Source organism: Ambystoma mexicanum, chromosome 8 (genome assembly GCF_040938575.1).
Source record: "Ambystoma mexicanum isolate Mex_15411 chromosome 8, UKY_AmexF1_1, whole genome shotgun sequence".
Taxonomy (NCBI): domain Eukaryota; kingdom Metazoa; phylum Chordata; class Amphibia; order Caudata; family Ambystomatidae; genus Ambystoma; species Ambystoma mexicanum.
In genome coordinates this window covers 1528482062-1528510048 of record NC_090929.1, presented here as the reverse complement: position 1 = coordinate 1528510048, position 27987 = coordinate 1528482062, and the positions used below count along the sequence as shown (strand labels likewise).

Here is a 27987-nt window from a genome sequence, read left to right as displayed (position 1 = left end):
AGGCTCCTTAGTTCCCGCAGAGTTGTGGGGTCTTTCAGTTTCTGAAGTGCTTCCACTTTCTTTTCCTGGGGACAGAGACCATGAGGAGTAATCTCATGCCCCAAGAAATTAACACGGGTTCTACACCACTGTGCTTTCTGAAAGGAAAGTTTTGCTCCGGCGGCCCTCAACTGTGTCAGAACATAACGGATCTCTGCTATGTGTTCCTCCACAGATGAACTTTTGATGAGGACATCATCTACATAAGCCAGGTTACCCCTCGTACCCAGGTCGGGCATGGCCTTATGTAGGAAAATATTGAACTCATTACCGGAGTTAAGGTATCCGAAGGGAGTCCGGGTCCATGTGTACTGCTGGCCCCCAAAGGTAAAAGCCAGCTTGTATTGGTCCTCCCTACTGACAGGCACGGTCCAGTATCCATTGGTCAGGTCTATTGCAGTGAATACCTGTGACCCCTGAATCTGGGCCAGCCCTTGGTCAATGTAGGGAAGAGGCCATCGGGAAGTGTGGACCCGTTTGTTGAGCTCCCTGAGGTCAGCGCAGAGTCTCCACTGGCCGTTTGGCTTCAATATTCCCAGCACCGGATTATTGAAGGTGCTGTGGACTGGACGGATTATTCCCCGGGACTCAAGGTTCTTAATTATTTCAGTAAGGGACTCCATTGATGCGAGAGGCAAGCGATATTGCTTCACAAACACTGGAGTCATGCCAGGGTCCGTGGGGATTGTTGTGGTGTGGATGTCGGTGCGACCACAGTCATATGAGTCTACCGCAAAGAGATCTTGGAAATCCAAGAAAACTTGTTTCAACTTTTGCTTTTGTTCCAGAGTCACACAGGCATCAGCTAGGTTGACTCTCTCTTCCACCATCTGCCTGAAGCCTGGAAAGACTTCTGGTTTGGCTATCTCCGCGGCCTCCTCCAGCTGGGTGGAGAAGTCCCTGGTCAGAGTGCTGATTTGGACCGGAGGCTTCAGGTGGGAAAGGCAGCCCTCATGGACATGGAAAATCACCTCATCCCTCCTGAAGTCACAGGTCACATCTTCCTTACCATAGGGGCAGGAAGTGTACTCCAGGAAGTTCCCCCCATGCCGGGTAAAAATCCTGTCTGGTGTTGCGTTGTCATCACTGTCACTGTCAAAACAGTCCTTGGGGATGGGTCCTAACAGTTCATTTACAAGATCAATGGAGAAATGTCGGTCATCAACCGCCATTCCAATAATGGTGCCTGCGGCTAGAGTAATACTCTTTAAGTCGCTGTTATCCACCTCTATTAGAATGGGGTCATGTTCTATGTTGACTAATGGAGTCGGGTTTACCCCCAACCCTTGCTGTTGGAGAGAAGCATTTAGATGTATGTAAGCATCAGGGTTTTTCAACTCTTGTCCCCTTTTAACTTTCACTTCCAGGGAGAATTGTCGGGTCCTTTCTGGGATGGTGACTTCCTCTTTAACCTGAATTTCAACTGCATAAGGTAGCAATTGAGCTGACCTAAATGCTTTTTCTGGATCATCAAAGCCCATGGGATTATCCGCTAATCGGGACCAAGCTTTGAAGTTTATTAGGTCCAAACTAATGGCAAAGCGATTGAGAATGTCACTGCCTAAGTAAAAGGCGGCAGGGACGTCTCGCACGACCCAACAATTGTGGACTATGCTCTTGTTGCCAATGGAGATTTTGAGCATACACCTGCTTGGCAGGAGATGTTTGGAATTAGGTGCTTCCAGGTCCATTTCCCATTTGTCTATCAGTTTGAAGGTGGGAATGGCTGGATCTTTTGGGAGTTGGCGAAACATGGCTTCGCTGATGAAGCTCTTACCGTTGTTCACACACACTCGAGCGAGAACAGAGTCCTTCCCATCATTTAACTGAACAGGGATGAACAACTGCTCTCCAATTTGCTGAATATCAGCCAGGCTTTGAGCTGATTTCACATCTTTCTGGACTATAGGAGTGGGAGTTTCTGATTGTGGATTAGTATAGAATTTCAGAGTGTTTCCTTCCAGCGTGGAATACCACTTTAGACTGGAAGGAAGGTTGATTTTCAGAAATAGAGAGGACCCCCCATCACCAGTCTGTTGTCCTACTGCTATTACTGTCACGTCTGGAATTTGGTTGTTCTGGAAGTGAAATTCTACTTGGTCAGATTTTTGTTCAACCATGTGGCATGTGCCGTTTAAACTAACATGGTTGACACTCTGTTTTAATTTTATTGGTCGGCTAGTCTGGGTCCAGAGGACCTTGTTTACGCAATCTATTAGGGGTGACAACCTTCTCAGGAGGTCATTCCCTAGTAAACAAGGGGTGCCCTCTGGGGTCACAACTATGACCGGGTGTTTCAACTTGTGTCGCCCAATTTTAATGTCCAAGTCTGCAGTCCCCTCAACGGGAATTTCCTTCCCGTCAAAGTTCTGTAGTTGTCCCGGAAGAGAGGTGAGAGGAATTTGGTAATCCTCTCCCCTTCCTGCATTCAGTTCATCAAAGGCCCTTCTGGACAGAAGGGTAGCTTGAGATCCAGTGTCCACCAGTGCCGAGATTGTACCCTGCCCCTGTACTTGTACCGGGGCATAATATCTTCCCTCCTTCTCCTCAAGGGGGCACAGATAATGTACATTTTTGGACAACTGGTGGGCTAACTTTCTGGTTTTGGACATCGCGAGAGAAGAATTTTGGGCAGAATTCTGTGGAGAGCCTTGGGAATCTGAAAGAAAGAGTTGGCAACTGGAGATCAGAGCCATTGTGGGTTCCCCTGGCTCCGGTTCCGGGCCGCCCCCCCCTTTTTGGAGGCAGTCACCAGGATGGGTTTGAACCAGGGGATTTTCTTGCTGTTGGTTCTGGGATGAGATGGTGGGCGGCGGTAGCTCAGTCTCCACATCTCCCCAGTCTGGATTTGCATCCCTAGGGACCCATTTTTCTTTGGGAGGAGTTCCCCCCTCTCTGAAGGAGAAGATCCTTTTCCCAGGATCCTCTGAGGATCCCTCTCCCTCAAATTGGAAGATCTGTACCTCCTCCTCAAACTGAGTCTGTTTGGGTCTTTTGTTTCTCCTACCCCCCCTCTGCTCCTTAGGAGGCAGACTTTCAGGGGCAAGAGATTTTGTTTCCGGTTCCTGGGTTTCCAGGGGCTGTTTACAAGTGAGGAAGGAAGCTTCCTCCAAGGCTTTACACCCCCCTTCCCTTTGTGCCTCCTCCCTGGGAACCGGTGATTTATCGGGGTGCTGCCCCCGTCATTGTTCTGGAGCACCAGGTCCAGAGTTGGGTGCGTTCTGCGCCGGCATGCTGATCTGAGGGTTCTGCTGTGCCCTCAGTATATGACCCATATCCCGCGCCATGTTTTGAACCTGGCGCTCTAACTGGGAAACCCGCTCAGGCTGATACGGGGCCCTGTTTTCTCCCCTGGGCTGATCCCGGGAAGGGTAGCTGTCCCTCCTCTGGTAGTACCCCTGGTTGGGAAGATTTTGGTACCCCTCCACCCTTGGCCTCCCCTCTCCCGGATTCAGTGGTCTGGGCTCAGGGAATTGAGGAAAGAAGGATGGATGATTTTGGGGTTGGAAGTCGGGTGGATATCTGGGGAAAAAGTTCTGCCCAGGGTTTGGTAAATTTCTGTCCTCCTGTGGGAAGTTTGGAGGGAAGTTCCCTGGGTTAGGTGCTTGGCTGGATCCCCCCCCTTGGGCTGGAGGAGTCCACACATAACCCAGGATGGGTCTGTTACCTTTGTAGCGAGGACTTACATAGTCAGGAGAGCGAGGGAACCCATTTGTGGGGCTGCCTCCCTGGCTCCCTGTCTGCGACTGGCCCGAGGACCTTCTGGGCCTAGCATTATTAGGTGCAGGTAGGTTTTTAGGCCCCCCCATCTCCAAATCCAAAACGGGGGTGACCTTTACCTCTGCCACCTTGGCAGCAGCAGGGGTGCTGTTGGCTTTGGGGTTTTTCTGGGCATTGCTTTTATTTTCTATGGGCTTCTGCACCTCATAGATGCGGGTAGCCTGTTCAATGACCCAGTCTAAAGATCTTTTCTCGTGAAAATCCCTCACGAGCTGGGTCATGATATATTTGGGCAAGGCATGGAAAAACGTGTTTATAAATTCACGGCTATCCGTGCGCACCCTTCTTGTGGTCTGTGCAAAAGCCCGCTTTAACTCCTGCACAAATTCTTGTGGGGCCTGATCCTCCCCACATTGCAAATTGTAGGCTGCCTTGCGAGCCTCTTGAGGATTTCTGTGAACAGAAAAATGTTTCAGGATGGCCGCCTTATAGGTGGACCATCTTAAATGATTTTGGTCCTCCAGCCCCGCAAAGAAACTGGAGTATTCCGGGGAGAAGGTCCACTTTACATATTGAATGCAGCTTTGGCTGTCCTTCGAATGGAAAGTCTCCATCATTTGTTCAAACAACTCTAAGTGCTCCCAAACAGAATACTTAGCGTTCTTATGGTAAGGCGTGATGACGCTCCTGATCGCCTTAATCTGCTTTAAGGGGTCCTTGAGCAAGGCCCTTTTTGCCTTATTGGCCTTTTTGGTTCGGGTAACCCTTGTCCATTCTTCGTCGGACTCAGAGGCACTGCTCCCAGAGGTTCCCGTCTGTTCTTCCAGGTTTTCCCGGATTCTGCGAGCCTGGGAATGGCTGGCAGAATGTGGGGACCTGGTCTCCTGTGTCCTGCGCAGTTCAGAGGAGTCTTCAGATTCCTCCTTGCTGTCAGGATTTGATGGGTACCCCCTCCACTGACCTAACTGGGCAGAGGTTTTCAGGATGCCCTTAATGGGCCTACTCTCCTGGGGTTCCCCACTGAACTGTATTGTACTTGGGTGCCCATACCCGGATGCCCACCCCTCCATTCCTGAGTGGTACTGGCCTATGAGCCCCATACTCTTAGCTGGATAGTAATCTGCCATCCCTGGACCCCTGTGCTCATGCGCGCCAGGGGACATGGGGGTGGTAGAGTCCAGGGACTGGGGGAGATGAAGGCCCCTGGTGTTAGGGCTCCTGCGGTTATGGTCAGGAATCTCTCTTTCCCAGCGGACCTCATCTCTATCCGCCCCTGCTCCCTGTTGCAATGCAAGAGCCTGCATTTGTGCTTTCAGTTCCTCTGTTAAGGCCTTACTCGACTCTATCAGTTTCTCCTGCATCGCTACCTGTTGCTGGAGCCTATCATTGTGTTGACAGAGGGCCTCATTCTCCCTCTGTGCTTCCTGGTTGGTCCTGGAGAACTGGGCCAGTCTTTGCTGCAGGAGGTTTACCTCCTGGGCAATGTCCCTACTGGCCTGCTCCTTTCTTGCTAGAGCATCTTCCACCCTTCTGGTGTGCTCTACCAAGTTCTGGTTTTCTTTTTGGAGATCACCCAGCCCCTGGTGGGCCAGGTGATTTTCTTCCATTTTCCTTTTTAAATGGCAGACTTCCTGGCCTAAGGCGTCTCTTTCCTGACTAAGAGCCTGCATTTGTGCCGCCAGGTCGTCCCTTTGCCTTTGGAAGGCACCAGCTTTCTGGCGCTCCTGATCAAACTCTGCCTGGGTATCCAGGTCTTTCAGGATCAGTTTATTGCTCTCCTCTTTCTCTCTGTCTAGTTGGATTTGCAGGATGGCTACCTGCTCTGTGCATGCCCTGTTGAAATTGATCTGTTGCTCCAGCTTTTTCTGGCTCTGCAGTAAGGAGTCCAAACTGTCTTGGTGCTCCTTCTGCAGGGCCAGAAATCTAGTATCCTGTTCTGACTTTTCCTTTTGCAGCACATCCATATCCTCCTTTATTTTAGTAATGTACAGTCTGCTGTCATTTTCTGACTCCTGGCTCCTCTGCAGCCTCTGCTCAGAAGAGTCCAGATCAGATTGGACCTTCTGTAATGCCATCTGTTGCCTATTTGCCAGATTTTGGCTTTCAGCACATCTATCCTGCATGTCTCCCATATATAGGTACAGGTATGCTGCTATCCTGGCGATCTTATTGTGTTCCTCTTTGGCTTTAGGAGCCATATATAGTTCACTCAGGGCCACATGTAAGGGACCCTGATCTCTATATATATCTGACCCTGTTTCAGTGACCTGTTGTGTGATGGCCTGCAACCACACATCCTGGCCCTGTTCGGTCCATTCACCTCTCACAAATAGCTTATGCAAGAGGTGCTCTCTGGCTATTTTCATGTCTACTAAGGTCGTCATTCTAGAGATTGGTCTCTGTCCTGACTTACAGAAGTTAGTATTTTATTTTTGCAGAACAGAACTTTTCTTGGAGTGTCCCTTTTGAGGAATGCTTCACAGCGTAATGCAGCGTGGTGATCCGACCGGGTGTATGTATCCCGTCAGTTAGCACACTGTATTAAGCTGCACAACTGGTAAATCTAACCCAACGTCTCGGCTCGAGCCCCCACTTTGTAAGAGGATTCAATTCAACACTACAGCTAAGTCAACGCCTAGTCTATAATACTGAATGAAAACCCTTATTGATATATCTTTAGGTCCAGTTCATGCGTTCTGGATGACTACCCCTATATAACACCCCTCTCTTGGAATCCCCCTGACCCCACTGAGCCAAGAAGTAGTTCTGTTTTGCAAGTTTAAAAGGTTTATTTGATAATTTAAAATAGATATATATATCACGCTTTATAATAAATTAATAATTGAATAGCACACTGAATCTGATATGATAAATATTAACAACGGAGAATCTGGCACTAACACGCTTCTCTATAATCAATAAGGAGTTGACAAGAAATGGATAAGGTAGCACACTGGTAAATAGGTACAGAAGTATAATGTGGTAGAGGATGCTTTATGTAAGCTCAGGTGGATGCAATATTCAATGAATGCAGTACAGAAAATACTCAATATGATTTCAACCAAACAATGTAATCACTTTTCTCTGGCTATTCACTCCCCCCCTCTTTATGCAATGCAAGGGAATGGGAGGAAAGCACACAGTTCTCAGAAATGCAATCAATGTAATCAGTTCAATCCAGCAAGCTTAGACAGAAGTTTGAAAACACAGGCAAATGCTTTGATAGGTGCTAGCAATGAATGAGAAATATGCTGGAAACGCTGTTAATTCCCTTTCAGAGGTTCAGGGTGAGTGGTATCTAGTTAATATTAGTCCAGGCTCACACTAGCAATGAGGCAGGGATAGTTAGCAGGTTAAACGAATTTCTGGCAAATGGAAGGCAAGCAGCAGCAGTTTTTACATGTGAAGAAATTGCAAATCGCGGTAAAATTCGCGGATGCGTGTTCCGCGATTGCGGTAAAACTATAAGGGGTAGGAATGCGGTTCTTGGTTCGTAGGAAAGCCACGATTCTAAGCTATCAAATAAAAGTTATTGCAAGTCTCTAGCCCAAACGGTCGCGGAGATATGAGCGATTTAATAAAGGTCGTTTTTGGGTTTGCAAATTTCAAAAGCTCAAAATGACAAGTGCAGCTTTTGCAGCTAAAATGACAGGTGACAGCTAGGAGGCAGTTCTACTTAGGTTAAATAGATTGAATTATATGATTTTAACTAGGAGATTGGTTCTGCACAGTTTTCTAGGTACTCACACTATATTCTTGGGTGAAATGGGCCTCGCCATGGATCTGGTCAGGGTTTTGGACTGGGCTCGGGTCTCTCTCTGGGCACAGCACTGCTTTCTCTCTGGGTACAGCACTGCTTTCTCCCTCTGGTCTGGTCTCTAGTTCTGGATAGATTGAAGTCTCTAGTTTGGCTTTCTGGAGGTTGATGGAGGTAAGTATGGATTTTTCCGGCAGAGCGTCCCGCTGCAAATGGATTTGGAAAGTCCCTATCTGTCCTGTCTGTCTGCTTTTATGTGTTTAGAATGTGGGTGTGTTCTAGCATCACTGACCCTACCTCTCTCTCAGCTTCTAATTGGTCAAACTTCCATTCCTCCGCTTGATTGGCAAACTGAACTGTGAGTCAGATTGATGTCATTTTACAGCCTGCAGAAAGTCCACTCCTCCTGTCAACTTACACACAAATCTAGATTTGAAACAAATACATATTTGCAGAGGTACATATTGTTTTAAAATCATATGCACCCATCATGCATCGCAGGAGGTATCCCCTGTTCAAACTCTGCTCTTCCTGGGAGCTTGCATTCAGAACTGGCACATATTTCACTTTTTAACTGCTTTTTCAATTTCCGACATGGACCCAACTTTACATACATGTGTGCAGGGGGTAGGGACATTAACTGATGAAGTTTCAGATTTTTAACATGCACACATTTAGAGTAATATCCACTTTTCCGCTAAAACCTCCCCGAACATACCACCGGTTCCTACCACGTCTTAAACTGTGGGCAGAAAAATCACAAGAATTATGGTATCATTTATAAAATTTTCACATGTCCGCTCTATGAGTTATTCATCTTTTTATAAAACCATATCCTTGCTGCAGGGGTGTGTCTTTTCAGGTCACATGGTACAGAAACCAGTCTTTCCAGTTTCTGCCAAGCCAGCTTGCTTCTCACAGGCAGTGCTCCTCCCAGCTCCTGCCAAGAGGAAGCTACAATTTACGACTGCGGTAATAAAAACCTTTGCCTGAGTGAAGAGGGCTTTGTTCACTCTCTTGCAGAGCACAGATAATTCAATTATCAGATAGATGGCATATCCTTAGCCTGGGCAGCAAAAGGAAGGTTGGCCTGGGAACACAGTGGTGACTCAAGTTTCACTCCTGATGGGTAGTTGCTAGGCAAAATCAAGTTCCTTAAGCCAGACCTTCAGCTAACTTTTTGTTGCTTTTAAAATAACTTGTAATTTTACACATGCAGCTAGAATGCTGATTCTAAGTGCAAAACTATGACATTTCAACAGTTACAAAGGCATGTGACACCAAACATAGGTCACTCATTTAATTTAACATTTTCGATTTTGGTGGTTTTAAATCCAGTTGCAGTTAGGCTTAAGCTGCTGACTCCATAGCATTTTTGTTATAAGCATTGTTTTTGGGCTCTTCATTTCCCAGATTTTGTAGGCACACAAAACTCCATTCTGCCAAATGTCTGCTGGTGTTCAGTGAATATTTTGCACATGTTGCAAGGTTTGAAATAGGCATTTTGCTTGCCTTCAGAAAAACACACAGAGTGGTTTTAAAACGCCGGCTTTTGGATAGTGGTGAGTACTGGTACTGCACTCATTTTTGGGATTTAAGAAATGAATTCCCCACACTTCTAGGTTGCATTTGGCAATCAGCATTGCCATTCCCAATGGTTTCAGACTACTGTGCGGGTAGTCCAATGGTGGTTTTAAAGCGCTTTGAAGCTAACCGGCGCTACTGTTTTTCCTTTGGCAACCCATTTCCCTCATGGCAACCCGGCCTTTCATTCTCGCACTGGTGGGTGGCAAGTGAGGCAACCATTTTGGTGGGCGCACAAACTGCGCAGCTTTCCTGGATTTCAGCGCACATGTGGGTTTTCCGCCATCTTGAATTTTCTAAGCCCACAGCACCAAATGTTGTAGCAGGGTAGCTTAAACGTGGGTCAGGACACCCTACATGGCCTAGTCAATGGCATACAATATAGCACATTCCCAGGCATCCCTGTCTGTAACAAAATGTTCACCAACATTTTCTACATGTGGCCCAAATCATAAGTGTGTATTTTGGGGGGCTCCAAGTTTGGTGCTCGAGAGCTCAAGCCACACCAGCTTGTCAAGATAACCACCATCTTTGTAAATGCCTCCCAATTTGATCAATTGCATTAAAATGTATGTTTGTGTATATCCTGAAAACATGGAGTGTGGTTTGCTCTGCAGGATCAGCCTTGGAGACCCCTGGATTAGCGCATCCACTTTTTTCTTTGCTTTCTCGGATTCAAAGTTCTGCACTTATAACTCTGGACATTATTGGACATTTGCACATTGGAATTGGTTATCCTGGGAGCTCTGTGCCCACTGGAATATGAACCAACACACATCAGCAAGAGGTATGGTTATCCATCTAGTCACTGAAGAATGTCCATCAATATGCTGCGAGGCCCTCTGGGAGAGGTGCGATAATCTGAAGTTGGACAACTTTGAACACATATGTATTCGCAAACAAAAAATGCATGTTTCCACTGCAAAAGCCACATTCTTCAAGGGACATACATTAATAAATGCAATCTAGATGAAACTAAATATGTAAAAATGCCAGTTTCGCATCTGACTAAGAAAAGAGAAACTCATGAGAAGTGGTGTAGAGAGGAGAAAGAGGGAACTAAATATACACAGATAGTAAGAGAGCGAGAGGAAGAGAAAGGGTGGGGAGGAGTTGCAGGCACAGCGACATTGAGAAAAGGAACTCACCTTTGTGGTATTTGTTCAAATCCTTCTATGAAATATGTCAATACCTCACTTTTTATGAGAATGCAAATGGATACCAACATTTCCACAAACAGCATACCCACATTACTCATAAGGCCATATAGAATAACTATTTTACAAAGTATATTTTGTGAAATAAATCATAAGAGGCTGCCTACTTGTTTGGACAATGCAATTTGAGATGCATGGGCTTAATTACTGCGAAGTGTTAAGTGCCTCTTCAAACACAAGTCTCTTCTGGCCACTGATGGAACAAGAATAGTCTGAGAAGGGTGGGGGGGGGGGGGTTTCGGAGGGTGGCACCAGAGAGGAAGAACACGTTTGTGGCAGTACCTAGCACCCCTCATGCAAAGATTGACTTATTTTATTTTCAAACAAACATGAAGTTTAAGTTGGTTGATAGAGTTAACGATAGATGCAGTGCATCGTTGATTTGGGGGGTGGGGCGTTCAGACGAGATTTTTGTTAGTAATGTAAACTAAGAATCCATTCAAAGCATGATGCCGCTTTCCCGGATCTTGAGTCGGAATAGCAGCGAGAGGATGGTGCAAGGTGCTGATTTTCCATGGTGGTCGAACATGGTGAGGTATCATTGAGGAGTGTCAAGCAGGGGGACACATTGCTCAGTGTCTTTAGTTCTGAGTACTTTCTTTATTTGGAGTTTTTCCTATTTGCTAACGTTTAGAGAAATCTTCTTCTGAAGAGTTGAGCGGTAACAATCTGAGGATAAAATGAATGTACTGGGGGTTCTAGAGAATGTCCTGTTAAAGTGTCACATAGGGCTGAATAAGCAAAACCAACTCTCAAACTCACGGCCTCTCATTACTCCATTGAATAAGCTGAGTCACTCCCAGGCTTGCAGTTTTAATTCAATTCAATTGAACTAATTGGTCATCAACATCAGTACCACAGGATTCTATAAATGGCAGCAGAGCCCTTTGCAAACCCCTCATAACATAACGTAACTCCTGATACTTAGGGCCCGATTCATGGAATATTTGCCTGGTTCAAAGTGCATTTGCACGGTTGAAAGTGACTTTTCAGTGCCCACAACAAACCCTGATGCATAGAACCGCACAAAGTGCATTTGTGTAGTGCAAAGTCCAGGCAAAGTCAGTGCATAATCACTTTGCACTACAAAAATACACTTTGCACGGTTGCATGAATCAGGGCATGTGTCACTTTTCAGGAGTGCAAATTCACTTTAAACCATGCAAATATTCCATGAATCGGGCCCTAAGACTTTGTACAAGAAATTGGAACGTTCTAAATGTGAAATTCTGGGGACCTATTGTGCATTCAAGGAAAATTGGATGACCTAACGTGTAATGCAGACAAAAAAAAAAACGCAAATACACTTTTGACTTATGTCCCTATAATGTAAGCAGTTTGACAACATTGTGTTCTCAACACAACATCACATAACACCCACTGACAAGCACCTTTCACAAGCAATGGTCGTCACCCGACATTCCATCCTACTCTAAATAGTATAGAGTAATTGTACTTACAACAGATTTCTAAGTAGTCCAGTACCAGGATGGGTGCTCATTCAGACCTGCCTTTGCTATTTGCAATGTAGTTCTTGTCTCCTCTTTTACATGTTGGCTACTAGAAGTCATAGTTCTCAAGCATGTATAGAAATGTAGGACATTTATTCTAATAACCTATTTGATGGTGACTTCATGTGAGCAGAACATACATTTACAGTCCTAAGTGAAAGGGGCTCATTATGGGTTTGCCGGTAATTCTGGCAGGTTACTGGCAAGCCCACCTTACCGTTACCGGTGCCCTGTAATTATGGGTGCCGTCCACGATGTTAAGTTCCCATTCCATGGAGTCTCATAGAACTACATGGAAGGGGTTTGCCGCAGGCACCGGCACCGGTAGTACCAGTGCTGGTGATTGCAGCAATTATTTAGTGGTAGGGGCTTGAACCACTCAGGCCTGCAGTGGATCAAAGCTCCTACCCGCAAACTCAGAGTGTGCCAGTCCGGTATATATGCAAGAGCTGGTATTACTGTCATTTTTTACCAAACTAGCACAAATTCGTAATGAGCCCCAAAGTGTTAAATCAAAGTTATGCACAAATACAGCAACCATAATAAATTAGTTGGTTAAAGGAAATGACAGCACCAGTGACATGCTGCCCCTGCCCCTGTCACCAAGGGACATAGACCAGAATTAATATTATTATGTCTCCATTAAAGCTACTCAAACCTATAAGTGACCGACAGAATTGTGGCGGTCAATGACTGAAAGCTTCAATGACCTATGAAATTCTGCATGTCATTTAGTGTATGTGAAAAAGCTCACAAACTGCATACTGCTTCTAGTGAACCCCTCCTCCCCCACCACCACTAGCAAACCTCAGCACCTCGACAAGGTTGTGCCATGAATTTCCAGGCCCCATTCAGGAAATGAGGCATGCTACTCCACCCAGTTGGGTATGGCAGTAGCCTGCACTCTCTGTCAGGACCCTCATTTCTAACACCTGAGGGAACTTGAAGTTCCCAGGGCGAACCTCTGGCAAACTGAAAAGGTTTTGGGACCCAACCCACTGCACAATCCGGGGTGGTTCAAGTTTTGCATGAGCAGTGTTTGTTTGTTTGTTTATTTATATAGCGCCCCAGACCCAGGAGTAAAAGGGTGCTTAAGGACAGGTTACAAAAGTACACTATATATAGACTTTGCAATTATACATTTGTAGAAGTAATATAGAATATATACAGTCAATGGTAGTTAGAACATGCGGTTAAAAATGTGTATGGCATATACAGTATGTACAGTTTGTAATGGGCTTAGTCTGACTTGGGCTTGGTTTTATCCAGTAGCCAACCAATGACTAATGATTGATTTGATGTTCAACGGCAAGGTATTCCAAAGTTGAGGGGCGAGGACCGTGAACCTCGAGCCACCGGCTCTTTTAGAGATGAATCTGGTCACTGTAAGGCAAAGAATATTGGAGAATCTAGTAATTCTGGTATTTGGCTTCAAAGTGAATTTGTTAGTTAGATAGGGGGGCTAGGTGGTTTAAGGCTTTGTAGGTGAGGCAAAGAATGTTTAAGTCAATTTTGTGTTGAATGGAGAGCCATTTGCAAGATATTCTGATGGGAGAGATGTGCTCTCGCCTGGAAGTGTTTAGTGCTGCTCGCAGTGCATTGTTTTGGAGAACCTGAAGTTTATTGATTATAGCTTGGTTGGCACCTAGGTAAAGGCTATTGAATTAGTCAAGCTTAGATTGTATGAGAGCACTGGCCAGTGTGAGGCAGCTGTTGGTGGATAGAAAAGGTCTGCAGGCCCTAATTACTTTCCCGGTGTAGGCGGTGGTTGAGGCGGTTATGTTGACTTGTTTAGAGAGGTTGGTATTGGCATTGAGATAAAAGCCTAGGGTTTTCACGTTTTTAACGATGGGGATGGTGTTACCATCGATGATGATTTTGGTGTAGTCAGGGCTGAGATTCTGTAAGTTATTGGGTGATCAGACTAGGAGGAGCTCAGTCTTCTCATCATTCAGGCAGAGGCCATGTGTGGCCATCCATGCCTGAATGATGGAGAAGATTTTGTTAATCCTGGTGATGTCGACATTGTAGTTGCCAGAGATGGTGAGGAGTACCTGGGTGTCATCCGCATAGTTGGTGTAGGTGACACCCAGATGGTCCAGTTTGTCAAAGAGAGGCTTTATAAAGATGTTATATAGGGTGGGGGAAACACAAGATCATTGTGGGACACCGCAGGTAATGGGGATGGGGTCTGCTGCAGCCGCAGATGAAACGACCCTCATGATTCTGTTGGTTAAGAATGATTTTATCCACATGACAGCAGAAGGGAGAAATGGGTGGCAGATGAGAGGTGGTTGCAGAGTACTTTGTGGACGACCAGGTCAAAGGCTGCTGAGAGGTCTAGAAGGAGTAGGATGGTGGCTTTACCTTTGTCTTTGATGTCATCAATCTGATTTTTGAGGTCAACAAGGGCAGTTTCTGTTCCATGTTGAGGCCGAAAGCCAGATTGACGCAAACCTAGCAATTGATTGAACTCTCTCTAAGTATTCCTGAATTTGCAGGTAGGCAACTCTATCAAGGATTTTTAGCAGGAAGGGGACCGTAGTGATAGGCCTGTAATTAGTGGGAATGGCTGGGTCAAGGGATTGTTTTTTTAGAAGAGGGAGAACCCATGAGTGTTAAGTTGTTAGGTACAGAGTTGGTGGAGAAAAATAGGTTTATTAGTTTGGAGATGAAGAGGGGTAGGTCTCTCGCTGTATCTTTGATGATCTGGGTGGGCAGTTGTCCCCTTTGCAATTAGAGGGTTGAAAGGATGCTATAATTTTTTGGACTTCAGGTATAGTGACCTTTTTGAACGTGAAGCCAGAGGTGGTATTGGTAAGGGTGGATATGCTAGGGGTGGAGGAGTTGCTGTTGGAAAGTTGTAGTCGTTTGGCCTCAGTTTTGGTTTGAAGGCCAGTGATTTTGTTGGAAGGGGCATTTTGGATGCTAGTGCACCAGAGTTTGTCTTTCACGCAAGTATCCGTCGGTGGGTTGGGATTTTCTAATTCCTTTAGAATGGTGAAGAGTTCTTTAGCAGAGGATAATGCATTGTTTATTCTGATATTGTAAGCTTCCTTCTTAGTGCAGATTATCTCTTTTTTTGTAACTGGAGGAGATGGTCGTGAAATTGGTTTTATTTTGAGCTGATGGAGTTATTTTCCATAGGGTTTCCAACTTGGCTTTCTTTTGTTTTGAGTTCAGGTGTGTACCAAGAGTTCAGATGAGATCTGGGTTTACCTTTGCATAACTTTAGTGGGGCAACAGCGTCAATGGCGTTAGTCATGGCGTCATTGTAGGTGCTGACTAGAAGGTTGAGGTCAGCAGTGGCTGGGAGCGTGTTTAGGAAGGGGAGAACCAGTGGTGTAAGGGTATCCGCAGTAATGTTGCGCTTGTTTCTGATCAGACTGGCTGGTGCATGGGGCACTGTTTGGGGTTACGGTTGTTAATGCTAATGTCAAATGGTATGAGGCAATGGTCAGTCCATACAAGAGGTTGGGGGGCTTTGCAGGTGATATTGCAATTATGGGCTACGACCCAATCAATGGTTCTGCCTTTCTGATGGGTGGGTAGTGCATTGACTTTGGTATAGCCATGCTCAGATAGGGCGTTAGCAAGGGAGGAGGCAGGAGTGTCGTTAGGGTCGTTGTACCCTAGATTAAAGTCTCCTAGAATTATATTTTGTGAGAGAGGCTTAGAGTTCTCGGCTATTAGAGAGGTAATGTCTTCCTCGAAGGTACCTGTGGGACCTGGGGGTCTGTATATTAGTTGCAAGGTAATTGTACTCTTAGGGGTGGTTTGTATTTTGATGGTGAGATACTCGCATGATTTTAGTGGAAGGGAGGTAATAGATCTGAGGTCCAGTGAGGATTTAAATATGAATGCTACACCTCCTCCGTGAGCATTAGGTCTGTCAGCTCTGAGGATAGAGTAATTGTCGGGAACAGCAAGGGTTAGGTAGGGTCCTGCTGCCTCCTGTAACCATGTTTCTGTAGTAGCAAGGAAGTCGAGATCTGCTGAGAGGATGATGTCAGCGATTTTGGTGGGATGAGCAACAAGGGATCTGATATTGAGTAGGGCTCCTTTTAGAGATGCAGTGTTGGCGGCGTTTGAGCTATTCTTATTGGTAGCCTTAGTCATAGATGTTGCAGGCGACTTGCTGGGTGTAGTGTGGAGTCTAGAGCCAAGTCTGTTATTACGGGTAGAGAGGTTGGGGTTGGCTGTGGGCCGGTATCCTGGTGGATTGGGAGGGTTGGGGTTAGTATCAGTGTAGTCATCTTTAGTAGGGTTGGGAGTGTTGGGTAGGGTGTTAACTAGTGTGGTGCTGACTTTTGTGGTGTGGTGTCGGTGGACAGTGTGGGGGAAAGGTGGTAGGATGGGCAGGAAAGGTGTGGGACAGGGGATGGGGTGGTGCCCTGGGCAGCCGAGTTTGGCTAGTACATTACTGTATGATATGTAGCTGTTTCCGCTACATGGTGTATTGTTGTTCATGACACAAAAAGGGAACATGATGAGAATGAGCCGAGAGAGCATAATTGTGAATACGAAGTAGGCTGGGCTGTTAAGCTATGGAAGGTTAGGGGGGCTGTGGGCTGGGCACAAGCAGGTAAGCACCGTAGGCAATTGCAGGTGTGTGGGTACAAGCAGGTTTGGCTTAAACTGTAATTAACAGAGTAGGTGGATTCGATATGCTAGTGGTCTGAGAAGTGGGCTATTCAGTTGTACAAGTGGTAGGTAAACATAGGCAAATTCAATTAGGTAATAGAATGCGGAGACAGGTTGATTCAGTTTTGCTAATACAATGCACAAATAGGCTAATTCGATTTTGCTAATAGTGTGCAGAGATAGGCAGAGTCAATGTTGCTAATACAATGCAGAAATAGGCTAATTCGATTTTGCTAATAGTGTGCAGAGATAGGCAGATTCAATGTTGCTAATACAATGCACAAATAGGCTAGTTCGATTTTGCTAATAGTGTGCAGAAATAGGCAGATTCAATTTTGCTAATACAATGCAAAAATAGGCTAATTCGATTTTGCTAATATAATGCAAGAGTGGGCTACTTCAATTAGTGAATATAATGCAAGAATAGGCTAGTTGCTTTTGCTAATGCAGTGCAAGAACCAGAACCACTGAGTATTAATATAGGTCACGCAGAATTAATATCTAGCAGAATTAAATAGATACAAATTATACGTTGACATTATATGACAGTTTGCGGTCACAATGCGTAGAGAAGCGGGAGTAATAAGACAGCGGTGCAAGATGCTAGGGTATAGGAGCTGCATAGAACTGTTAGGCTTAGATCAGTGAATGTAATGATTAACTTGATGCAGTAGCGTGTAGTACGCTAAGTTGATTGCTTCTAGACAAGTAAGCGACCGGTAGTTCAAATGCATCAGAGTCAGGGGCGAGTGATGAAAAAAGTGTGTGCCGTGTCTGGGGAGTTAACTAGGAAGTGGCAAAGTTTGGTAATGCAGGAACACAAGTTCAATGATGGTCGGGGGAAAGTTCAGGTCACCGGCTGCAGGGGATGGGCAGAATTATTGAGGAGAGCAGCACGCGTTCCCTGTTAGGTGGAGGGACGACACGGGAGAGGCAGGGGTCGTGGCCCTAGGCTCGACAGCATAGACAGGCTCGAGACAGGCACTGTGCCTTCGTTGTGTGCCTTATTTCGTGGGAAGGCTCCAAGCCTGCACACGAACTAGTGTCACTCAACCTTAGTCTCCATGCCACTTTGGTAGCAGAGATGAGAGACTACAAAATCACTGAGGAGAGTAACATCCATTTTTTTTGTTTTTTTTTTAAACTTCTTTTCCTGGAATCTTCTCGTTCCTCACTTGTAGTGTCAGTCCTGTTCCCGGAGTCGGGGCTAGACTTGTTGTCACATTTCTCACCGTACATCGATTTAAACAAAGTTCATCCGATGCTGACCACCTCCTGCATGTTTGGTTTGTCCATTTGGATTAACAGTGCCTTTAACAAAGAATGCAGCTGGTTAATTTCCCCAACCTGTTTTCCCAATATTTCACTGCAAGGAGCATGTGTCTTTATAGCAGAAGACTAATGTGTTGGTACAGGATAATGAACTATCCTTTGCATGGAGCCTGCCCTACCTGAATTATCTTTCTCAGGTTGCCTCGAGCAACATCTGCTTTCATGCATTCTCTTCTTAAGCCTGAGTTCAGATGGGAAGCTGTGAAGTTGCAGCAATTAGGGTACCATAGCTATTCTCTGAAAACCGAAAGCTAATTCTTGATATCCTCTATTGATGACTTGCAGATGGAGGAAATCCCAAAGTTGATGAAGATGCCAACAAGCTGACGGATAGTGGAGCAGTAATTATATCTATATCCACACTCTGTGTGTTTGCCTGCTAATCCTTGATGAGTGTCTCAGCTGTGCTGGGCTCTTTCATTAAACTTTGACCTTTGGAAAGGATATGCAGCCATTAGTCAGAACCCACCCGCTTCCGACGTTCTCATGAATCCTTTTCCCCATCGATGGATCAGGGATTAATCGGGCATTTATCAGTCAGCTGTTGAATACTGTCCCTCTGTATGTCCGTTCAAGCATGTATGTTGGAATCTCCTGTGATTCAGTGCTCTGTACTGGCCTGCTCCATTCTTTCTTTTGAATACTTCGTCAAACATAACTTTCCATCTTAATGTTAGCCAAGGTAGTTATCCTGGTTATGTCCCTAAAGTAACAACAATATGAAACATATGTCTGACTCTTGTGCAGCAAATGTCTGACTACCAAACATTTGTGCAAGTGTAACTGCATTTTGCACAGGCGCAAACTGTGTTCTTGCATGCAACATTGCAACAGAGCCAGTGCCTATTACGTCGCATAACATTTGAACTAGTGTTAATGGCATCGTGCATGTGCAAACTGCATTTGCCCTTGTGCAAACATTTGGCAATCTAGCAGTGGGTATGTATAGCACAATGGGCATCATGCAACTATGTACATTTGCAAACAGAAATTCCTGTGTGTGCAATCAAGCACAGCATCCTAATTAGCATTTTAATGTAAGAAGGCACTTGGAGATATGTAAAGAGCTTTTCTCTTTGTGGGTTTGTGGCTTGGTGAAGCATTGTTCCATATACCCTTCCACACCGTTTCACAAATCTGCACCAAATGTTGCACAATTACCTGTTAGGACCCTCCAAGCATTACTAGTGACATGACATTTGGACACCCCACCCCTTTCCCTGGATTTCAGAAACTTAACACGTGAGACGGTTGCCTGAAATAGGCGAAACATCAATGTGGTTATAGAAGGACCGGTCCTGACACTAGGAAAAATCAAAGACCTAGGATGCACAGTTTCTGAGATATTTGCACCACAATGAACTGCACCACGCCAGGGTTAGGCGACAGGTGGGGAGAGAACACAGAAGGTTCTAGTATGCAGCATCACACCAACTCTCGCCTCTCCCCAATGTCTGCTGTGGGTTAGGTCAGCCAGCCACACCCACCAATTCTCAGTGCAGTTTACTTTAGGGTGCAAAGCACATCAATCGATAAGCAAATCAGAACAGTGACCTTCATGATCAGTCTTATCATGTCTGTCTACAGCCTCTATCTTAATCTGCCCGCCTCTACTCTCCGCCCTTTGCAACTCATCCAGAACAGGACTGCAAGACTTGTCCTTGGCCTCAAGCCCAGGGACCGTATCTCTCCAGGACTGAAATCACTACACTGGCTCCCAGTGACTGCGAGGATCAAGTTCAAAACCCTCTGCATTGTCCACAAGGCCGTCTGGGGCCTTGGGCCAAAATACCTTCAACTCTCTCTTCCTAAATATCTTCCTTCTCGAGCTCTTCGCTCATCCGCCTCCAACTCCCTCAGGGTCAGCCGCTTCTCCAAACAACGAGTTGGGGGCAGATCTCTTTCCACTGCAGGGGCCTCCCTCTGGAACAGCCTTCCTACCTCCCTGAAACTTGAGGAGAACCACCTCCGGTTCCGGAAGCACCTCAAAACCTTCCTCTTTGCCTCCGCTTTCTCTCCCCCTCTCCCCTGCTAATACTACTGAAACTGCACTGAATCTGCAACTGGGCCATTCACCGTTCTCGGCCCAGCCACTCTCCCCTGCACTGCCTCCACGGCAACCCCTGCACTACGGGACTGTGTCTGTATCCATACAGCCCCCCTTCCCAGCACTTGTTTGCACTTACCTCGCACTTGCCACCAGCTGGCCCTTGTTATTTATCCTGTATGCTGTATGCTTATAACCCTGTACTGCACTTTCCCCTCTCCCTTTCCCCCATGCACTTTTCCCTTCCCCTCTACCCTTGCACTTGCGCGAGCTGAATGACACCTGGCCTAGTAAGATCGTTGTCTGTCTCCCCTTGTTCCCCCCCCTGCCTTGTCGCGCCTTGAAACACTTGTGTATAGGCGCGTTACAAATGCCATATCATATCATATCATATCATAACCCATTTGGAGAGCGGGTACTCTGCTAGTTTTTTTTTTTTTTTTATAGATATTTTGGATTGTGCACCACGCAAAAAACCACCACTTCACAGCACCTTTGTGGAAACACAAAAGGGAGTCAGGGCTAGGCAGTGTGGGAGGGAGGGAGGGGGGTAAAGGAACTCTATAATCAAGTGAGCTTAAGGGGTAGCTATTCTGAAGGACCAACTGAGACCTCTGAAGATGCATCGATAGGTGACGATATCAGAAAGGGTCAGTAGGATGATGAATAATTTCTACTACTATTGCTGCTAAAATAGATTATACAGACATGCACAATGAAATGACACACAGAGCTCACTTCCCAGAGCTTGACATAGCAAACGATAAGCTGCCCCTGCGGAACCACTCCGTTACACTGGCTGTCACCGCTAAGCCCCTTACCTCCAAAACGAGCTCTCGGTTACGCTCCCCAAGTTGAAGTCATACAGCTTCGTCAGGATCAGAATCACCTAAAGCCCAGAGAGAAAGGGAAGCCAATGAGTACACCGGGCTTAGGCTCTTTTTGCAATACAATGCATCCTAAATCACAGATCCCTTAAATGCAAGGTATTACAGTGGTCCAAAACAAAAACAACATTAGTTTAGTACGTCCAAAACCAGTAGAATTGACTTTAATCCTCTATACATGAAATGATAGGCGCTGATACGAATTCATTAAACATTGTTAACTAACTGCATACATCAGTAGTAATTCCAGATATGGAACGGGGCCATGGCAGGTCTGTAGACAGCCCAGCCTGCTTTCCTCTGACATGTTTAACTCTTTAGAGGCAGATCTGCTATGGCACTAAATGGAAGCATCCACCATCCCATCATGTACAAATGCAGGGTTCTGTTTTCAAGTGCCTGCTGGAGGTTCCATGAAGTGACTTCTTTTTTAATTAATCATGTTTCCTAACTAAATAAATGGCTTCTTGTATGCATTGCTTTAGCAGTTAATTATTTTGAATGCTTATTCTGAGATTTAATTTAGATTTCCTTTCGTTCATTTTTTGTATTCTTATCCCCTTCATTAAATATTGCACTATGTCATTATTTTGTGGCAAATGGCCATTGTTCTTTTTTGTTAAATCCTCTTGGGGGAGATTCTGGTGAAATCATTATTTCGGTGATAGGAGATGTTTTGAGGAGGCTGTTTTCCAAGCACAGGGCCCTAGAATGAAATGACTTACATTATCTGACCAGTATGCGTAACAACTGAACATCTACTTTTCCTGCAATGGGAGATTCACTTAACTTAGGTTTATCTGCCTGTGCGCAGCTAGACCCAAACCACACTTCTCTGTCCTGGCCGGAAACAGGTCTCTATGTGTGCATTGCCTCACCAGCCAAGGATTCATTATTTTAGAACTGATTAATTAAATTGCTTGGGCTGCTTGGCCTTCTCCATTAGAGAAAAGCAAGCTAACCTCAAGTGATGTGTGCTGACCACAGATGCATTAAGTTGATCCTCGTGCTTATCTGCAACAAGCAAATATGTATCATGAAGTGTAACTCAGCGGCAACGTACTCGCCTTGGAAGCAAGACGACAGGGAGAAACACAGGTTCGATCCCTGAGTCCACGCTCAGAAACCTCTGGGTATTAAGCGTGTTATAAATAACCTATCATATCATATCCAGATAGAGGGATTTTCCAGGCTAATAACATTACAGTACTTGTTTGTGAAATCGTAAAACACATAGAGAAGAATATATACTATGTAGGAATGTCACCCACTTCGTGAATGAACATCTGGGGCACTACACATTACACAATCCTAGATCACCCTAAACCACAGTTTACTTCCAATACTGGTTAGCCTGCTTCTCTGACAACCCATAGGGAAGACTCCACACCTCTACACGATATACTTAACCTACTCAACTCCTAGGGCTTTCTCTGCCTAGTCCAAGCATGTGGAGGTGTGTGCCAACCACACCAAAGCGAACCATCACTCAGTCCTTCAGAAGATCTGGGCCTACCTATCCTTGGGCCCTTTATCCAAAGCATTTTATTAATGATATATGTATATATATATATATATATATATATATATATATATATATATATATATATATATATATATATATATATATATATATATATATATATATATATATATATAATTTATTTGGTTGACATACAGGTCATCAAGTATGTTTCTTTATTTCTTTATGGCCAATCAAAACTCTTTTGTTACATTTGTGCAGTAGCATCAATTAAATGAAAATTTAGTTGAGTTAAATCTATGTTGGCTAGAGAGTGTGCACGCACTGTCAGTAGTTTGGGGTAGTTCTCCTATTCAAGTCAAGGAAGCAAACCACTCAATTCCATTTTTGAGATATGAGTTACTGGCGAAACAAGTTCACTTTTTTTGCTGCGAGGCTAGACATGTGTTTATTGAGTTATGTTTTATTTTTTTGAGCATTTGGGTAGGCGCTTATACAACAGAATTGTGCTTCAAAGCGCCACAAGATAAATGGGTAGGGAACAGGGGAGAAATAGAAAACAATAGCAAAACAGTAATATACAGTCGTGGTCCTACTAGGTCTTGTGGCATTCGGCCGTGCAAGTGTATTGAGGAGACGTGCAGGGGAGGGGGATGAAGCAGGGAACAGAGAAGTGGGCACGTGCTGGTGGAGGGGGGAGTGCTAAGGGGAGCCAGGAGGAGAAAACCAGGCTCAGTGCCAGTATAGGCAACTCTCAAGGTGGAATGTGACGCCAACGAGCATGGCCCTGCATGGTGGGGGAGGGGTGCTGGTGATGACTGGGTTGAAGGGTCTGCGACCCTGTGCGATTCATGAGGAACAGGCCACTAGTCACAGTGACTGTGGGGTGAATTAGCAGGGAAGGGAAAGAGGGAAAGAGGTAGAGAAAAGCAGAGTTGTGAGCAGTGTCTGTAACGGCTCAAGTCTGAGAGGGTCAGGGAGGCTGTTCCAAAGGGAGGCAGGAGCCGAGGAGAGAGACCTTCCCCCACTCTCTGCTTGGATAAGCGTTTGAAAGTCAGAGAGTTGGAAGGAGAGAAAGGAAAGCCATGCTGTTTTTGAACAATTGTCTTCTGGGCCACAAAAGAAGATGGCATCTCTGCATTGTATAATTATCTCTGTATTGCATATTACAGTTCTTGGAATTAGAGAATGCTCTCATTGGACAATCTGTACTGGAGCAGAATTTAAAAAAATGATGCTCCACTGTCTGCTGTTTGGATGTGGGGGCCATGCTAAATTGTGATGCACAGGAATGCTATGTGTTCCACACCAGTCTGTTTACTCTGCCTTATTGGCTGAAATTGGCTGAAATAAAGTGCAATCTGGCCAATCTGGATGTATGAGAATTCTGGCTCAGTGATAGGTAGAACATTTTATATGCTCTTACAGGCTAGAAGACTGGACAGAAGTGTGTCCTATTGGAGAGCCCAGTGGGGCCCTCACCCACAATCTAAACCTCAGATGTAAGGTTGGGGAGGGTCAATTATTCCAAAAATCTGCCATTCCAATGCACGGTATTAAACATGTGATGTTCACAACCCCTGTCTATCCGTGACAAGCTTTTTCTTCATTTGGACGCATGTGCAGTCAGAATCTTTAGGAACATGCAATGACCTCATCCAGACTGGTCCATTGAAGTATTTGAAAATACCTCGGCTGGTAAAAGGGCATTGGTGCCGACAGCCTAGTCTGCAGACAAGTCATCCTTCGATTGAGAGGATTCGTGCAAGTTAGTGTAACATGCACAGATAAAACTCCCTAAAGTGCACAAGGTCAGGATTTCTTTTTTTGTGTGTGCCACACGTATTCACGAGGACAAGCCCACATTCTGGATTCACACTGCCCTTTTCAATAGAAGGAGGTATCTGCAACACAGGGTGGAAGATTGGATGGAGCACTGGTTTCAAAGGGCACCTGTCTTCATAACATCAGTGGGATGCCACATGTATGATAGGATATGATAGGGTATTTATAAAGTGCTTAATACCTAGAGGTTTCTAAGTGCGGACTCAGGGATCGAACCGGTGTTGCTCCGTGTTGGCTTGTTACCAAGGCGAGCCCTTGCCCCTGAGCTATCCTCCCGAGAGGGCACACAGCTTATTTGAGAACTTCGACTTTGAATACCACACTCACTTGAATATCACTAGGACCAGTTAGCTCCTATCCGACCTATAGAGCAGGGTATCTAAAGGCATTTGGGGCTTCCAACTCTCTGTGGGCAGTTGGACCAGGCACCCGCACAGTCCTGTAGTGCATTGACAGCCAATCTCTTTACTGCACTTGTGTGAACCCTGCCCTTTTCTGGCATTTTGGCAGTGCCTCAACGGGGCTAGAATGCTGCCAAAATGTAGGATGTTAGTGCTATTAAAAAAAAGTATGCCAAAAGGTGCTATATGTAACACAGGGCACAGGAACTGATTTAAAAAAAAAACGTTTTTTAATGGTATTTTCTCATTGAAAACACTTAGATAAATCAGGCTCATAATCACATTTGGCACTGATAATAATATTTCAGTTTCTAAAACCTTGGTGGTCTTTTTTGAATGTCCGAGTTAACACTGCACTATCCAAGACCTTAGCAGGCTGCAAGCCACTTGCGGGTCTGGCTCAAAATGGCTAAGTGCTCTGTACATTTCAGGTCAAACTCATGTATTTACAGGCAGGAACTCTCCTGAGTGGATGACTAACCAGTGGCATGTGATGGAGGAGTTTATATATTTCAATCTTTCTGAAAGGGAAGACAATAGTGCACTCTCTGAACTGGGGATAGATCCTGCATCCTTCCGGCACATTCATCTCTGTTTATTAACGCCTTTCATTGGCCACCCAATCGCCTTAGATGTTAGCTTCTGAGATGTAATCATGATGCTGCAGAACGCACTAAACACTCAGAACAGCTCCCAAAACACCAAAGATACGTGCACAGGCTCATAGTGTGTCCACATATGGTTAAGCTCACTACAGAAGTATACCTAAAACCACACATTCCAAACGAGCTGCCAGAAACCTTCAGCTCAACACATGTATCTCTTTAAAGAAGTCACAGTGAGACTAGATCCCACCCCTGAGACAACACCAAAATTCTCTAAAGCGCCATCTCTCAGAGTCAGCGGAAAGCGTGCGCATTTTAAAGGTTCAAGAATGAGGAATGATGAAAAACGAGCAGGCAAACCAATACCAGGCCCCAGGCCGTAGCGTGCTGACTTATTGACGAAGTATCACAGATGCGAGATCAGTAAATGCCTAGAAGAGCTGCCGTGGCCTTACGAGACTGATCCCAAGGCGCCTCTAACGGAATGTTGACGGATGCCTACTGCATTCATTCTTCAGACAAGGGTCACTCTCATGCGCATTGGTATTCACCAGGGGATGTCCCTTAGCGACATCTCAGTGGATTGTCTCGCAGGACGCGTAATGCGCCCCGTTCTCAAATGCCAAGAGCAAGAAGCGGTCACTCAGTGGCAATCTATAAGCCAATAGTACAAAAAGGGGCAAAAAAAGGGGACACAATCATCTTTCCCAAACGATGCTGTCAACTCAAGAAGAAGGATACAATAGACTGGACATCGTTTACCTCCTCAGCATTTATTTATTTATTTATTTATTTATTTATTTGCATTTATAAAGCGCACAAAGCGGCCTGGGACATCGAGGCCCTGTTACAACAGTGCTTCCTTAGTTACAGGTAAAAGAAAAGAGCCCCTGTCTGTGGATCCTAGTTACATTGAACATGTTGCCAGACAGGTGAGAAATACAGTGACAAAAGGCGCCACATTCAATGACAAAAGACGGCAAAAAGTGCCGAGATAGAGGCAATGGGAATGAGGTAACAGACAGAGAGCTAGAGAGGGCAGGAGACCTCCTCATGGATGCAGGGTGAGTGACTAAACTATCACACGCCATAACTTTTGATAGCTGCGTCCTGCTTGAAAGGAGCAGTTAGGTCAACAATATGAACCATACCAAGTTAAGTTTTTTTTTGTTTTTCTTTTATGACAACATGCTAGCGAATAACATTTCTTGCAGGCTCTCAGTGTCTATAGATCTCCACATTACACACATCTGCCAAGGGCTGCTCTGCTTTTTGCCTGCACAGTAGAATCCGTTCTCCACAAGGATTTTTTAATCCAGAATATTTTGATGGATAATTTTGAAGTAGAAATTAGGAGGGGATAATTGATGCTCGCAGTCGTTAAAGCTAATGTATTGCCTGTGTTTACAGATCCTTGCATCTCTGACATGCGCTACTCACCCCAAAAACACCGGCATCCAAATTCACTATGTCCATCAACCTTGCCGGATCTCAGACATTGCCCACGAGCTAATAATCCTCTTGAACCCGGCTTTCTAAACGTCTCCTTCTCTGGAGAAAATATGTAATGGGAATTAATGTGTGTGATAACAGAACAAAAAAAAACCCAAAAAAACTTGTTGAGAGCCTTTTAAAATAAGGTGTTTTAATGGGAAATTTGGGGGGGGGCACAGTTTGCATTATATAAATGAAGGCATTTGGATGGCAGACATTATGGATAACTGTGGATGGGGATCTTTCTCAGTATAGGAGAATTACGGACAGGAATTTTCTATTCTCATTTGTCCCTGAATTTTGCATGGCAAATGCCATCTTTTATGGCTTAGTAAAAGATAAGGGATTCTGAATTAAAATGAATACACTGTATAATGAGCTGTAAGAAAAGAAAGACACAGTGCTTACTGTTCCAGAATAGCAAATTAAGTTTCACAAATGAACTTTCAAACGTTCCTTATGTTTAAATAGTGATATGGAGGTCTGAACAACAAAATATTCTATCCTATTTCCAACCTGCCACTTATGAACAGAAAGAAAGTCAGAAAAAAAGGAAGAGAGAAAAGAAGAGAAAAAGAAAGAAAGAAATAAAGAAAGAAAGGAAGGAAAAAAGAAAGAAAGAAAGAAAGAAAAAGAAAGAAAGAAAGAAAGAAAGAAAGAAAGAAAGAAAGAAAGAAAGAAAGAAAGAAAGAAAGAAAGAAAGAAAGAAAGAAAGAAAGAAAGAAAGAACTAAGTTACAATTTAGTCAGGAGGTTACTCTCCCTCGGTACATTTGGTGGTGGCTGGTGTTCTGAACCCCACCTAACAATGTCCTTATAGTCTTTCCCAATTGACCTCCATTTGAATAACCAAAAGATAGAAATTAAAAGGTCCTTGGGCTTTGTGACAACTGCCCCAATGTTCCTTTTCAAGTAATTCAAAATGAAAATAAAGAATTGATCCCTTATCCAGGATGTACTTTCCTGGCTTGACTAGATCTGCCTGTCCATGAATAACCATAAAGTTCAGTGTTTAGATGCAAAGCCTTGATTATTGGGTGTTCACTAACCCCTTGTGGGGACTCGGATTCTTCCAGCCCCAGTTGGCTCTGGGCTTTCTCGGCCATGGTGAGTGTGTTTCTTCCATTTCTCTTCGAGGTATTGTTTTCTTCGAGTCTCAGTGGGCTTTGTACTTTCACAGCCTGAATTTGTGAGCTTCTTCGACCCCCCTTCAGGAACTGCTTTGGTTTAGCCCAGCGTGGGCTATGGGCTTGTTCAGTCTTCATTCGTGGGCTTCCTCTATTCTCCTTCGGGTTCATTTGCCAGTGGCCTTTGGAATTTCTCAGCCTTGATTCCTGAGTTTTTTCTACGTGCCTTCGGGATCCTGTTCAGTATACCTTCCAGTGAGATATGGGCTTCTCGGCCTGAGTTTGATGGACTCTT

At 45.0% G+C, this 27987-nt stretch overlaps 1 protein-coding gene across 1 annotated transcript in view; it reads right to left on the bottom strand.

Annotated features, from left to right (window-relative positions):
* The window catches only part of SORCS3 (sortilin related VPS10 domain containing receptor 3), a 3021596-nt gene that overhangs the window by 2176838 nt on the left and 816771 nt on the right, over positions 1-27987 (bottom strand). The window contains exon 2 of the mRNA XM_069611752.1: positions 20673-20740. Within this exon, the coding sequence (XP_069467853.1) occupies positions 20673-20740 (68 nt within the window). The remainder of the gene's footprint in view (positions 1-20672; positions 20741-27987) is intronic.